The sequence below is a fragment of the Taudactylus pleione genome, unplaced genomic scaffold, assembly GCF_031769625.1.
Source record: "Taudactylus pleione unplaced genomic scaffold, aTauple2 ptg001494l, whole genome shotgun sequence".
In the NCBI taxonomy this organism is placed as follows: domain Eukaryota; kingdom Metazoa; phylum Chordata; class Amphibia; order Anura; family Myobatrachidae; genus Taudactylus; species Taudactylus pleione.
Genome location: NW_028285892.1, coordinates 1,052,654 through 1,068,778, shown reverse-complemented (window position 1 = coordinate 1,068,778; position 16,125 = coordinate 1,052,654). Strand labels below are relative to the sequence as shown.

At 47.7% G+C, this 16,125-nt stretch overlaps 1 protein-coding gene across 2 annotated transcripts in view; it reads right to left on the bottom strand.

Moving 5' to 3' along the window:
• The window catches only part of LOC148442495 (L-gulonolactone oxidase-like), a 367,708-nt gene extending 361,113 nt beyond the window's left edge, over positions 1–6,595 (bottom strand). For both annotated transcript variants that reach the window (XM_088463888.1, XM_088463887.1), the window contains exon 1: positions 6,523–6,595. In XM_088463888.1, coding sequence (XP_088320014.1) covers positions 6,523–6,525 — 3 coding nt within the window. In that variant the 5' untranslated portion in view covers positions 6,526–6,595. The remainder of the gene's footprint in view (positions 1–6,522) is intronic.
• Between the last annotated feature and the right edge of the window lie 9,530 nt (positions 6,596–16,125).

The following is a 16,125-nucleotide window of genomic DNA, read 5'->3' as shown; positions in this document are numbered from 1 at the left end:
ATCTCACTAGTGTCAAAAACAGAAAGTGAGACTAGGATCTCACTAGTGTTAAAAACAGGAAGTGGGGCTAGGATCTCACTAATGTCAGAAACAGGAAGTGGGGCTAGGATCTCACTAGTGTCAAAAACAGGAAGTGGGGCTAGGATCTCACTAGTGTCAAAACAGGAAGTGGGGCTAGGATCTCACTAGTGTCAAAAACAGGAAGTGGGGCTAGGAGCTCACTAGTGTCAAAAACAGGAAGTGGGGCTAGGAGCTCACTAGTGTCAAAAACAGGAAGTGGGGCTAGGATCTCACTAGTGTCAAAAACAGGAAGTCGGGCTAGGATCTCACTAGTGTTAAAAACAGGAAGTGGGGCTAGGATCTCACTAGTGTCAAAAACAGGAAGTGGGGCTAGGATCTCACTAATGTCAAAAACAGGAAGTGGGGCTAGGATCTCACTAGTGTCAAAAACAGGAAGTGGGGCTAGGATCTCACTAGTGTCAAAAACAGGAAGTGGGGCTAGGATCTCACTAGTGTCAAAAACAGGAAGTGGGGCTAGGATCTCACTAGTGTCAAAAACAGGAAGTGGGGCTAGGAGCTCACTAGTGTCAAAAACAGGAAGTGGGGCTAGGATCTCACTAGTGTTAAAAGAATAGAATTTTTTTTTTGTGGGTATAAAATGCATTATCCATAAAACAAGTCAATGTGCTAGAAGCAACCCACAAACAATGTTTAGTCAGTATAAACTAACATATGTAACTGTTTGCATCAGAAATTCCCAACTGTCCCGCATTCAGCAGGACAGTCCCGTTTTTATGGGGCTATCCCACCCGCGGGCCGCAGTGTCCCGCGGTGGGGGGGACGTTGAGGGAGGCATACACCGCTACTCTGCATAGCAGACCAGCGTGTATGCAGAGTGAGAATAGATCTATTCACAGTAAGGAGGGAAGCCCGGGGCAGCCCAGCATCTGGGAGATGCTGGGCACGCCTCTTAGTGATGAAAACGGGGTGTGCCGATAGGCCACACCCCTTTATGTGCAGGCCACACCCCCTTTTCAGGAGCACGTGCGCCTTCGGTGCGCAGATGTCCCAGGTGACAATAATAAAATGTTGGGAGGTATGGATAACCAATGCCCATACATATAATATATTGTAGTGGTAACTGTGGGAGATAACACAGTGGGCCTGGGTAGCAAATAAACCAGGAGATATCTCACACAAATATAGGTATATAGCAGACCAATATATCATATAATGACTATTGCAATAGTAATAACTTATCGATTGCACAATAAGTAAAAAGAAAATTTATTTGAGAGAGACTTTTTTTAATAAAAATATATTGTAAGGATTATATTCATTAAGTCCTCTAGGGGACAAAGGGCCTGATTCAGACCCGCTCGCGAGCGCACAGCACTCGCAAGCGGGTCGATGGTCCCCCACTGCGCATGCCGAAGCCGGCTCCAGTGTGCGCGAGACCCAGCCAGCGACGGGCGCTCCGTTGCTACGAGTCTCACACCATAGCGGGGCAGCTGTCGATTGTGATTGACAGCTTGCCCCGTTTTAGAGGCAGGCAGGGGGGGGGGATGGCTGGCCAAACGGAGGCGTACCCAAAGGAACGCCTGCCATTTGGGGGCGGCCCCACTGACATCATGAGTGTATATACTGTATGTATATGCAATTCAAATCATGAAGAGGCACATTGATGAGTCAGTTTGAACGCCGTTACTTGAGCGTACAGAAATTAGCCACTGCAATTGCATATGCAGTTCACTGTGTGCGACGAGGTTAGCAATTTCTGAGTAATGTCTGACCTGTTGTAATTGTGCGTGGGGGTCCGATGTTATCGATGTATACACAGCACTGCAAGGTATTACGGATGTGAGATAGCGGTAGGTGGTGGTCTCTATGCTGGCTGTGATTACATTCATTAGCATAATTTTGCAGCAAATTTGCGTGCGTAATCGCAGCCGCGATCGCAATAGCGATCCGTGCTGAATCAGGCCCCTAATTACAAAAAGATACAGATATAGTGAATTTCATGAAGGCCTCAAGGCGCAATGGTATCTAATCTATAAGTTCATTCATCCTTCTTTTTTTCAGCAATAACGGACCTCGACCTCCGGATCTTATGGTTGGCGGCACTCAGTCAATCATCATGCTCCTGAATCTTGCTTCAATGGAATGGCCGATATATACCTATCAGTGTGTACCCAGCTTTAGACTTAAGAGCTGATGGCCCACTTCCAGAAAACGTCTGGTTTATCTGAGGAGCGGTTATATATTTTTTCCCCAATATATTTCAAACAGCATTAAAATTATGGACTTTAATTTGCTCCAATTATTATTATCCCCACTATCAGCCTTATATACTGCCCCACTATCTTATTTTCCACTGTTTGGGGGGGCGCTCAGGATGATTTCCCCTCTTTTTGAAGCACTTTTCACAAGTGGCACCATGTGTAAATACTGAGCCCTCACTGGCACCATCCCCGAAAAGTGCCTTCTCTAATTGAGTATCGCGGCTCACGGGAGCAGGTATGCTGAAAGGACCGCGCGTCATGAACATGAAGTAGACCCGCGTTAACTTTTACGAAACTCGTGGCTACTTGAATTTTCCTCCATGAGCAGATCCCACTCCTCAGTGACTTATAATATCCTTATAGGTTGCAGTGGTGGTTACATTACCATACCTAATAATTTACAGTAGTTTATACAGTATATGGGAGACGTAGGAAATTAATATGCACGGAGGTGATTAAACACCGGAACCTGGGGGTGATCTGATACGACCAGGAAAGGGTTACTTGTAATTTTATTATTAATTTATTACCGATTATTTATTTAGCGCACACATAGGATATTTGACCATTCACATCAGTCCCTGCCCCAGTGGAGCTTACAATCTATGGCCCTCATTCAGAGCCGTTCGCTATTTGCGGTCGTTCGTTTAAAAACAAGGGGTGGCTATTCAAATGATCCGTACGCACATTGCAGTCTGTTCACACCTCTAAGTCTGAACGAACGAGCAAAACATACGCTCGTTTATTTGTTAAAAACGCCCCCTGGCCGCTCGCACCATACGTCATGTCCGCTATTTATTAGATTAATCGAGTACATCGACCAGCGTATGAACTGCTCGCTATTCTTGTGGTTGGTGTTTGCTACCACAAATTTGCGAGCAGTTCTGGCTCTAAAATAACCCAGTGACGTGGTCAATGACGCTGCTGTTTTAAATATACACACCCATAAAACGCCCGTTTTGACCTTTAAGCACGCCTGCGTTCGGATCTCCACTCCCCATTTTCAAGCACCTTCCCCTGTTACCACCCACATACGCCTCATTCTGTCACTCAAAATAGCAGGCACTCGCTATATAGCGTACAAACGATTTTCGGCCGCACTGACTGGTTCGCGCATGCGTACTAAAAAGCGTACGCATGCGCAGATGTGCAAACATCGCTCGGAACGAGCGTACTGCCGCTAACGAGCGGCTCTGAATGAGGGCCTATATTCTCTACCACATGTTACACACTAGGGTTAATGTTTGTGGGGAGCCAATTAACCTATAAGTATATTTTTTGAGTGTAGGAGGAAACCGGAGCACCCGGTGGAAACCCACGCAAGCACAGGGAGAATATACAAACTCCAAACAGTTAGAGCCGTAGTGGGAATTGAACCCACAATCTCAGTGCTGTGAGGCAGTAATGATAACCATCAGAGCCGTAACTAGACTTTTTGGTGCCCTGTGCCAGAGAGAGCATTGGCGCCCCTCCCTGCCATTTTTTAAGTAGGGACATAAGATAGTGCACCTGAAAAAGGGCCATGGCCTCATGGGGAAGGGCCAGAGAAGAGATAGGGGAGGCCAGGAGATGCTGGGGATAAAAGAAGAGGAAGCTACACCGTCTGTGCTGAGCTGAGATTGTGGGTGGGGTTAGGGGTTTAGCTTTAGTGTATTGGGGGTGGAGTTGAGGAGCCATTTCAGTACTTCTGCTTGGCAGACATTTTAGACAGCTTTGACGCTGCTACGTCGGCTGCCGTGTTTGGTTCTTCTGTGAAGCAGATCAAAGCCCTGGGCCGACGGAAGTCTAGTGCCTATAAAAAATTACATTACACCTCGGTAAGTTGGTTTTTTGCATCCTAACTTGGGGAGTAGCTACTCGCCATATTTGTAGGTCTTAGGGAATTTTGTTTTACCACTAGTTCTTAATCAAGGCTTCTGCCGGCTGGTGGACGATTTGTGTTTTGCTTCAAGCCAGGTTAGGATCCCCTCTCCCCATTTGTGATAGCCTCTCTGACGTAGGAATTTATTCTTCTTTCTATGTTTTACCTGGGTTGGGTATGGATTGCCGGCAGTCGAGATGCTGCTGGTCAGAATACCGACAGCGGCAATCCGACAGTCAGAATCCTGACACCCATAGGTAAGTATGCTAGCACTAACCCTAACCTCTACGCTAACCTTAATCCTCTCTCCCCAGTGCCTAAACCTAACCTCCCCCTTAGTGCTTGAGCCTAACCTTCCCCTTCCCGCACTCTAAACCTAACCTTCCCTCCCCCTAGTGCCTAACCCTAACCCCGCACCGTACCCCTAACCCTCCCCTAATTGCCGATACTTACCTTTGGGATGCCAGTGGTCGGGATCCTGACGCTAACGGGATAAAGGCGCCGGTATTTAGACCGTCGTCATATTGCACGCCAGAATGAGAAACTACATCCCGTTTTACCCATCTCATAGTTATTTTACATTCTTTTACAGGTGCTCGATTGGATTCATGTCCCATTTGGATTGTGGGTCATTAGTTTGTCTTTTTGGGCTGGGAGGTCCCGTTTTAGTCGGGGTGAAGTTTGTTTCCCAGTTTTAGGTCGAGTAAGATGGTTGGGAGTTCATGGCATGCGTTGGAGTTCCCTCATGACCTTTTTGTCTAGTTCAGTCAGTTAGTTCCCGTTGGTGTTGATCGTTCATTTGGGCGGCAATGATTTGACGTCTCGTACATCATTGGATTTGCGGTTCTCCATTTTGGCTGATTTGGGAGTGATTGCAGACATGTGGCCTTTGTGTGTGAATTTGTGGTCAGAGATCATTCCAAGGCGTGTGTGGAGAGATTGCTTGTCCCCTGGGGCCTTGGATGTAGCTAGTAGACGAATCAATTCGGTAGGGGGTCGCCAGGTGCACAGTCAAGAGGTGAGGTCATTCCTCATCCTTTAATAAGGTTCAGGGATACTCATCTTTTTAGAACGTCCATATGAATGAGGAGGGTTGTTTTTTGTTTATTGAGGGTTTAGCCAGAGGCAGTTTCAGGGTGCTAGTTTACTGTATGGTGGTCGGCACGGTCCAAAAGAGGTGTCTGCATTTGTCGGGAAAGAATGGTTGCAGTCGCCATCTTCCTTTGCAGCTTGAGGTGCTGTCCCGTTCATGACAAAGGGGTCAAGTTACTAAGCAGTGTTATGAGACGGAGTGAAAAGTGATGTCTGTGATAAGTACCAGCCAATCAGCTCCCAACTGCCATCTCACAGGCTGTGTTTCAAAAATGACAGTTGGGAGCTGATTGACTGGTACCTTATCACTTTTCACTCCATCTCATAACACTGCTTAGTACATAGACCCCTTAGGCTGATTATACCCTACTGGGGTCAGCGGCATCACCGATCTCGGTGGGCCTCACATTGTGTTATTGGGCGGGAGGTGGGTACCTTAGGGAGGATAATGGGCTGGCATCGCCTCCCATGTGGCAGAGTGGTGTGAGCATGCAGTTGGTGATATTGCATTGTGGGGCCGTTCTATCTGCGCCACCCATAATGTGTCTGGGTCTTTTCTTTCTCTTATTAGTTAAATTACAGTTCAATTATAGTTAAAAATACTTTATTAGCTTAAATTTTAATACTTAAATAAATAAATCTGACCTTCCTTTCCCCTTACGCAAGTCTCAGTGTCGTTATTTCAAGGTACTATATTGCTGGTTTACCCTGTACTGTCAGGAAAAGGGGAGTTTAGTATATTACTACCACTGTTGTATTATATAAGGATTATCTACATTGTTCACACACAGCAGTCCAGGAAATGAGGCACTAATACAAAATACTACTCTGTAATAATGGCTGCAAAGATGTTAGTTATTCTGTAAGGGGAATCTCATGCAATAGTGATATTAGAGATCACTAGTACCAATAATACTTAGGGGTCTATTTACTAAGCAGCGTTAGGAGACAGAGTGAAAAGTGATAAGGTACCAGCCAATCAGCTCCTAACTGTCATCTCACAGGCTGTGTTTGAAAAATGACATTTGGGAGCTGATTGTCTGGCACCTTATCACTTTTCACTCTGTCTCCTAACACTGCTTAGTAACTAGACCCCTTAGTGGTCTTCACTTACTGTACAGTAAGTTACATTTATCACTGTTCAATGTACAGATGGAGACTTTATTTCACATTCTGCACATCATTTACCCTGTATATCTAATTGCAGAGCCATGCAAGTGCTGCAACAAAGGCTACTCCATCGGTTTCCTAATTGCAGACTCTTCCGTAAGAATATTGGTCACTTACCATTGTTGCCAAGATAATCCTGAGACTGTGCCGTGCCCGGTGCTATACTGACACTATGAGCTGGACCTGTCCGATGGCTAAAAGAGGACGTGTCCTGCCGCCCGGGGGGCATTTATCAGGTAGTATTAAGGTGATGAGTAAGCGAATATCTGGTAACAGTTGGTGGAACCTAAGTTACAGATTCGTGCTGCACGTTAAGGATGGATAATAAGTAACCGTCTTCCAGCTTCTCATCCACATCAGCAGGGATTCCCTGCACTGGTTCACCTCCAAATCTATTACTGCCCGTCATATGTAACATTGGTAGACACGTAAGGGAGTACACACACATTACACGGAGCAGGTCTCTATGTGGGAGCTGGCTTTGCTGCTGGCCATCATCACTTACACCTATGTACTTCCCTATACTAAGGGCAAATTATACCAGGCATACAGTATATATTATTTATTCATTGTACCTTTTCCTAAGTGAGAACGACCCACCACAGCCCTGTTACACTACTGTAGCTGTATAATATATAGCGCTGTGACCTGCAATGTTACACTGCCTTTAATTGAAACGCCTCCTTCGGGGGCCAGATTGCTAATGGGGGGTGGATGGAGCTACAGCCCCTGGCCTCCCCATAAAAATAGGCCCATGTGTCATGACAGCATGATGATAACCAGTCTCCCAGCTGGCTCCAGGGTCAGCCATAAATCATTTTTTTTTAGACTTTTACATATTTAGGGAGATATTGTGACAGACTGTGTACATGGCTCACACTGCACTGGTCACACCCACATGGAACTTAGGCCCTCATTCAGAGCCGTTCGCTATTTGCGTTCGTTCGTTCAAAAACAAGGGGTGGCTATGCAAATGATCCGTTCGCACATTGCAGTCTGTTCACACCTCTAAGTCTGAACGAGCGAGCAAAACATACGCTCGTTTATTTGATAAAAACGCCCCCATGCCGCTCGCACCATACGTCATGTCCGCTATTTATTAGATTAATCGAGTACATCGAACAGGATATGAACTGCTCGCTATTCTTGTGGTTGGTTTTTTCAACCGCTATTTTGCGAGCAGTTCTGAGTTTAAAAAAACCAAGTGACGTGATCATTGACGCTGCTGTATTAATTATGCACACCCATAAAACGCCCGTTTTGACCTTTAAGCACGCCTGCGATCGGATCTCCACTCCCCGTTTTCAAGCACCTTCCCCTGTTACCACCCACATACGCCTCATTCTGTCACTCAAAATAGCAGGCACTCGCTATATTGCGTACAAATGATTTTCAGCCGCACTGACTGGTTCGCGCATGCGTACTAAAAACCGTACGCATGCGCAGATGTGCGAACATCGCTCGGAACGAGCGTACTGCCGCTAGCGAGTGGCTCTGAATGAGGGCCTTAAATATTTAGGGAGACATTGTGGCAGACTGTGTACATGCGCACATTGCACTGACCACACCCACACAGCACTGGTCACACCTCCTACACTTCTCACAATAGGCCCAGGATCATTTTCAGTCCCAGGTGGCCCTTAATCTGGCCACACATCTAAAGATTATCTGTCCAACCAGCCAACTAGTTGATTGGTTGGAATGAAAATCTGGTAATGTATGAAAGCAAATGACAATCAGCAATTTGCTCCCAAACGCCGGAAAATGGACAAAAACTGTTGTTTGAACAAATTGTTTAGATCAAACATTTAACAAACTTGTCTGACGGCCAATTTCATCTGTTTTCTGGCATTTAGGAGCAAATTGCTGATCATCAGTTACTCCCATTCCTTACCAGATTTTCATTCCAACCAATCAACTAGTTGGCTGGTTGGACAGATAATCTTTAGATGTGTGGCCATCTTTAGACTGATCTTAATTGTAAGTTAAGTATGGGAACCATGAGCACCAGACACAGGCCCCTTTGAGGATGGATGGGCATGTTTATAATGGTCTATTGAAATTAGATGCAATAATAATAATAATAATAGCACACTGCGCAGATCCCTGATCCGACAGGTAAGGGGACAGATGGAATTATCCCTGTACAGCATTGTTACAGTATCACGCTGGCTCGTGTTCCCGCCGCTGGATCCACACCGAGATTCCTTTGTGCCGAACGGCTCCACTGAATTTTAAATCTGCATTTAACGCGACACAATAGGGAATGTTGAACGTACCATCTGGCTTAGTAACTATAATACAATTTGTAAATGAAAAACAGTGCTGTAGACTAAGGCAGCTCTGATAGGAAAGTGTTTTTCAATCAGCTTAAACCTGCTGATACCTTTTTTCAATTCGGCAGTGTAAAGATTTGCTAACTAAATGAAAAGCCCTCTAATGGTGCGTACACACTGGGCGATTAAAGTGGACGACTGAACGATAACGATATCGTTATCGTTCAGTCGTCCACTTTATCGTCCATTTTTAACACAAAAAAGATGAACGATGACGACGACGCGCGTTCCCGCGGGTCGTTCGTCATCCTCGTTCATCGGGCTGACATGCAGGCCAACCTGACGACCTCGTCAGGTTGCTGCATGTCAGGGAATGGGTGAGAGAGCCCGGCGCTGAACGATATCGCTAATGATATCGTTCAGCGGCTGTGCTCAATGTCATGAACGACATTGAGCACAGCCTGCCGGGGACACACTAGACGATATCGCTCAGGGAGCATATCGTCTAGTGTGTATGCACCTTAAGTCCAGCTCCCTGACGAGATACCGTAGGCTTTGCCGCAGTCTACCTGGCCCTTCCCCCATTATTAAGGGATCTTTATTTTAACATTAGTAATAACTGAGCATAGATCTAAAGGGGAGGGGGGATTCCATTCATCTGGGTGTGCCACGGGACAATACCGCGATATCCGGCTGCGCACATTACCATCTATTATGGCGGACAAGTTTTGTTAATTATCCTGCTCACCTCTATGGGGTGCGAGGAAAAAGTAAAAGATACTGGTTACGAAAACGCCTTAGTCCGACCGTTCTGGGAGCACTTCGTGGCCATTGCGGCAAATTGCAGGGTTACAGGAATAAAAGCGTTTTCTCTTCCTCCTAACCGATCAGCCCCCTATGAGAGAGGAACTATTTTCTTTGTGTTTGCAGGATGCAACTTTTTTTTTTTCCCCCAAATACGATTCTCACTTGGGGAAACATCACCTCTGAGACTGGCAAAGTGATTTCAGCCACAGAAATGTTTCAAGACATTGGGGAAGAAGTATGACGCCCAGAAACGGTATCAGCGCACGTTATGTGCGCTGATACCGCTTCTCCCCGATGTATGATCGGGGGTCTGGGCGGTAAATTACAGGGGCGCTAAGCGCCCCTGTCATTATCGGCGCTGCTATCTACAAGATAGCAGCGCTGATAGCCTGGGCTATGTATGAACGGTCAGATCGTCTGACCGTTCGGCCGGCTGTAGCTGTCGTTATCGACAGCTACAGCCTGGCGCTAGCCTATCCCCACAGCAGGGACAGCGCTGTCCCTGCTGCGGTGGCTACCGGCTCTGGGCTGCACCCGGGGATCTCGCGATACTTGCGAGATCCCGCGCATGCTCACTGGAGCTGGCCAGGACAGAGACACAGCGCATCAGCACTAGGCTGATGCGCTGCTGTCTCTAGCGGGTAACGCCGGAGGGGGGAGTTAACGCTCCCCCTCTCCGGCCGATGAGATGTTTATACATCTCATTGGTAATGCTTCCTGCTTCGCCTCGGTTAAGAGGCGAAGCGGGAAGCGTTATAGCGGCACGTTAAGTGCCGCAATAATACATCTACCCCATTATGAGGGAACAAGCTTAAATCCCTAGGTATTTGGGAACATAAATAGGTTCCAGTGTAGTGGTATTTAGAAGGTTAATATTTGGAGTTTAATGTCAGCCTATTAGAATCAGAGGGGTCATAGATGGTGGGAGGAGTTATTTTATTTAGTACAAGGTCAGGCAGGGCTCTGCCTCTTTTTTTCTTGGACTTTGTTGAGGCAAGTACAAGAATTTATTGTGCGCCGTTTTCAGCTTTCAGCTTTTCTTTATCTTATTAAATAAAGTTCTACCCCTCTTTCTTTCTGCTCTCTTACTGTCATTCTTTCTGTATTTTCACCCTCCGACACTTTTTTTTTCTTATTTCGCTACCTTGATTGGCAGCTATGCCCAGACCTCAGCGGTCAGCCCCTATGCCAGCGCGGTATGCGGAGTCCCAGGGGGCCTTCCCCCGCTGGCTTCATCGTGCCCAGCCCGGGAGAGTGCCCATAATGTGTCTGTTGGCTTCTCCCCGCCCGCGGTCACCTTGTCTTCCCCGCCGGGTGCTCAGTTTCCAGACCTGGTGTCTGGTTTGGGTACAGGGTATGCATCGGCGCGCCCCATCCTCCCTCCCAGACAGCAGTGGGAATGCAGAGATCATGGTCCGTGGGCAGGGGAGATGACGGCGCACTCCGGCCTTCTCCCCGGATAGCGGCGGCTTGATGGTAGGGAGGAGAGCCCGGCAGCATGCAAGCAGGCGTTCACGGGTGCCCAGGCTCCCCAGGCGGGTCTACGTAATGGCGCCAGGGTCCAGTGGAGATGCAGGCACCATCTTAGATGTGGCAGGCAGTGGCCATTTTAGCTCCCCAGGGACCTCTGCAGGATCTCCTGATCCTCCCAGTAGGTATGGGGATAATGATTTGTGCCCTGCTTCTGGCTGGTATAGGGGTGGTGGTGGTGGGGTGATACAGGCCCATGATAGGACTGCACGGTGCCCACATAGTTTCCGGAGATTGGGGGCCTCCCCGTCCCCATACTCAGCGTTGCCGTAGTTCTCCCAAGGCCAAATTAGCCCCTGTCCTTACACTGCAGTTTCCCCATATTTGGGGGCACTGACGGGTGTATTGGTCTCCCTTTGTAGGGTCATTGACCCCTTTGCTGCAGAGCACAGGTGTGGGCGGGGCGTCCGATGGTGTAGGGCAAGCGTCTGCTGTTCAGGCACAATTGGCACCTCTAGTTGCTCAGTTGTCCATGGTTTGTGGCCTCTCAGCGGCTGTCTCGCCCCCCTCTGTTGCTTATCAGAATTAGTCTCCTATCATATCTCCACCTGCTGTCTATCCTTGGCCCTCAACCTCTACTCGCTTGGGGTGTAATTGACAGAAATGTCTGCATGTCATCTCCGGCCTCTTCCTTTGTTGTTACAGGTCTGTCCGGCATGTCCATGTCAGGTCTGGGGACCGCGACTCGTGGGTCTCGTAAGGCTACGCATGCAGATGATGTGGCCGTTGCTGGTCTGTCCGGCTTGTCCGTGGTGGGTATGGAGTCGGAGGTTTGCAGGTCCAGTAGGACTCTATGGGTGGAGGACGTGACCACTTCTGGTGAGTCCGATGGTGAGTGGCTATTAAGTTCTGAGTCTAGGTCCACATCCTCATCTAGTTCTGAAAATTGGCGCCAGCGTTGGAAGAAAGCTAAGCTAAGGCGTCGTCTGTCCTCTAGCACTAGCGAGGAATCGAACATTAGCCCGGGGGACATTGTCCGGTGTGCTAATATGGCGGTTTTTTGTGGTTTGCGTCCCCATATACACAAAAACATAGACGTCTTTGCTCTTACTTCCAGGACTAGGAAGGCTTTAGCTGCGGCAAAAAAGAAGGGTGGCATCGGAGAGGATGTGCATTGTTCATGCGTTAAATGGTTAAACGGTTTTTATGTTTTTGCCGGGTGTTACCTAAAGACGTGTCCAGATGAGGCCATGAATATTATACGTTATCTACACCACTGCACTTCACGTGATGCAGTCTGGCAACGGTACGACAAGGAGTTTCGTTGTAAGCAGTCCGGGGTTAAATTCCTAGATTTTGGGTGGAAGGATGTCGAGGTCTGGCTGGAAGTGACGCAACCCGCTCCGCAGGCTGTCGATGCTTCCTTCGGGAAGATGACGGGCAGGCAGGGCTCTGCCCTGGCTCGTTCTGCCAAAGCTCCTCCTGCGAAAGGCTGTTGTTTCGCTTTTAATAACAGCACTTGCGCAGCAGGCGCTCGGTGTCATTTTCGACACCACTGTTTGCAATAAGGTGCACCCCACCCAATCAAAGATTGACACAAACTGCCTGCCCCTTATGCTGGCTCCAAGCCTGCCAGCACCGGGACCCCTGGTTTGCGTGGACGCCATATGCAGGTGGTTGGATTGGTACCCTTTGCGTGAAGCGGCTAGTTTCTTGATTGCAGGTTTCAGCTCCCAGGGCTGGTAATGTTTGGCTAGGCACTCCAAAAAAAAATCTACGTTTGGCTTATTTATGGCCTGGAATTTTGAAAGACAAGGTGGCCAAGGAGGTGCAGTTGGGTCACATGGATGGGCCTTTTGCTGCTCCTCCTTTGCACAATCTGGTCTTCTCCCCAGTGGGAGTTGTGCCCAAGAAGGCTCCCAGGAAGTTCAGATTAATACATCATCTATATTTTCCATTTGGGGGGTCGGTGAATGATGCCGTTCCGGAGTCTTTGGCTCGGGTATGTTATCAACCGTTTGAGGACGCCCTTAGTTTGGTGAAGTTACAGGGACCGGGAGCTTTGTTAGGAAAGGTCGACGTGGAGTCCGCTTTCCGCCTCTTGCCTTTGCTCCCCGACTCGTTTCGGTTCATGGGCTTTCGGTTGGGGGAAGGATTTTACGTCGATAAGTGCATGGGGTGCTCTGTGTCCTGCGCTTACTTTGAGGCCTTTATTTCATTTTTACACTGGTGCATTTGCGCAGGCACGGGTGAGTCCAGGGTAGCTCATTAACTCGACGACTTCCTCTGTCTAGGGCTGGCTGGTACTCCCCGCTGCTCGGAGCTTATGTTTTCTCTGCAGGCTTTGTTTACGGAGTTTGGGGTCCCAATTGCATCCGCTAAAACTGAGGGTCCTTGTACTCGCCTGCCGTACCCTCGGCAGCAAGATTGATACGGCAGCCTGTTGCTGTCGTCTGCCTGCAGAGAAAGTAATGAAGTTTCGGGGCAACATTACTCTTGCTTTGTCGCTGGGTAAGGTTACCTTGCGCCAAGGGCAATCATTATTAGGGCTTTTTAATTTCACTTGCAAAATTATACCCATGGGCCAGATTTTCTGTCGTAAATTGGAGAGGGCAACAGCGGGCGTACGCAGCCTCAGCACTTCATAAGGCTGTTGTCCGAACTTAGGAGGGACCTCTGGGATTGGGACGTGTTCTTGGAAAACTATAATGGCGTTAGCACCTGGTTGGCCACCCCTGCGGCCAGTGTTCAGATGCAGCTCTTCACTGATGCTGCAGGGTCGACTGGTTTGGGGGCTTACCTGGACGGTTCTTTGTCGGTTTCCTCGTGGCCTACATCTTGGGTTGCAGGGGGGCTGACCAACAATTAAGAGTTGTGGGGTAACCGGCTCAGTAACCGACACATCATTTTTTCGTGTGGTAACTTTTGGGTGGTTCAGGCCATTAACCATCAGAGATCTATATCTTTGCCGGTTCTCAGGCTCCTGGCGCAGCTGGTTTTGCACTGCTTAGCATGCAATATTCGCTTTGAGGCGCGGCATGTCCAGGCGGTTGATAATTCCATAGCGGACGCTCTATTGCGTTTTCAGTGGGTAAGATTTAGAGAGCTCGCCCCCTCTGCTGCTGCTATTGGTGACCTTTTCCCCCCTCATTGTTGGCAGGATATTTTTCCGGAATGGAGGGGTTAGCGCAGCACTCCCTTGCCCCCAGCACTTGGAGGTCTTACCTGGCGGCCTGGAACCAGTGGGAGTCATTTTTGTCATGTAAGCGTGACGGAGGTAAGCATGTTTACCTGGTCTTTTTGTCCTTCATAGGGGGCCATTATTCCTCTGGTAAGTCTAGAGCGGTTGTGTCTAGAGTCATTGCCGGGGTTACCTTTTTGTTGCGCTTTCATGGGCACAGGGATTTTACAAAGGGAATTTTGGTACAAAGGGCCATTAAAGGCTGGCCTAGAATGGCCCCGTCACCGGATGATCCGAGGAGGCCAGTTATGTTTGCATTGCTTGTTCAATTTGTTGTTGTTTTGTCACTTTTGGATGTAGCTTTGCGTTTTGATGCTCCTGGAGTTTTAGTCTTACACCTAGAGGGAAATGATCTGGGGTCTCAGTCGTCCCTGGAATTGAGGTATGAGATAGTGAGGGACATCTAGGCCATATGTACCTGGTGGCCATGGTGCAATGACAAACTTTTGCCCTTCTGCTCCACGGGAGGTTTCTGTCCTCCCTGAGCTCGCCTTAGAACACCTGCGATACGGTTTGACAGGTGTACCACCCCAGTCAAACTCTCCACCTGCTACTATCCCTGGAGCGGCAAAGATGGAGGGGTGTAAGGCCGCGAATGGTGGTTGATAAGGCCAGGTGTAAGATCAATTCCCTGGTGTCCACACGTGTGTTAGCCTTAGGAGATGTGGTGGTAGTTCATCCTTTGATCTGTTTTAGGGACTCTCTCGTGCTGATGGGGTCCACCTTACGGAAGAAAGGACTTATTTGTTCTTAAGAGTTTTGGTGAGTTTAGTGTAGGTTGGTGGCGGGCCCCGTCTTTAGGAGGTAGTGTCGGGCTTAGCAGGAAAGAACGTGGTTAAATTCACGGCAATTAATTACGGGTGCAATCTGCATCATTGGATGGCTGATTTTACCCTACTGGGGTCAGCTGCACTGGCCTACTGGCCGGGCGTTTGTTCGAGTGCACTGGTGCAAGATTTGGAGACCCTAATAATGTTACTTGCTTAAAGGGCAATTGGCTCTGCAAGTAACGTGGAGGATAAGTGGAATTGCCTTAAGTGGATTTGGCCATTTTGTCTTATGACGCTCTTTTTTCCGCCACCAGTATTTTGAGATTTGATATTTTAAATAAAGGCTGATCAAGTTTGTTATAGCAATGAAGTTGTTGGTGTCTTTATTTTAGATAAGTTAAGGTTATGCTCACATATAACGACAGGGCGTTTAAGGTCCATTCACCCTGGCAGACTACTTATCAGAAAAAAAGAGAGAGAAGCGCTGCTGATTGGAGACCTAATACCTTGATCGTATTAAATGTAATTTAATATTGCCTATAAATGGCCGTATACAAACACACAAACATATGACACAATGGAAAAATACACGATACCAAAAAAAATATACGTCTAAAATATCAGGTTAATATCTGAGCATGTAATTGTGAAACAGCAAAAAATTATTAGTAGCGAACCACCAATACCTCCACAGAGGTTGCTGTGATTATATATAATATATATATATATATATATATATATATATATATTAATTAGGGGTGTGCACCGGCCACTTTTCGTGTTTTGTGTTTTGGTTTTGGATCTGGATCTTTCTTCGGGTTTTGGATCTGGATTGGTTTTGCCAAAACCACCCTTCCGTGTTTTGGGTTCTGGGTTTTGTGTTTTGGATCTGTATTTTTTGGAAAAAAAAGCATAAAAACAGCTAAAATCACAGAATTTGTAGGTTTTTCTGCTCCTATGCTATTATTAACCTCAATAACCTTAATTTCCACTCATTTCCAGTCTATTCTGAACACCTCACACCTCACAATAGTGTTTTTATGTCCAAAAGGTTGCACCGAGGTAGCTGGATGACTATGCTAAGCGACACGAGTGGGCGGCACAAACACGTGACCCATCTAGGAGTGACACTGCAGTGGCAGACAGGATGGCAGTT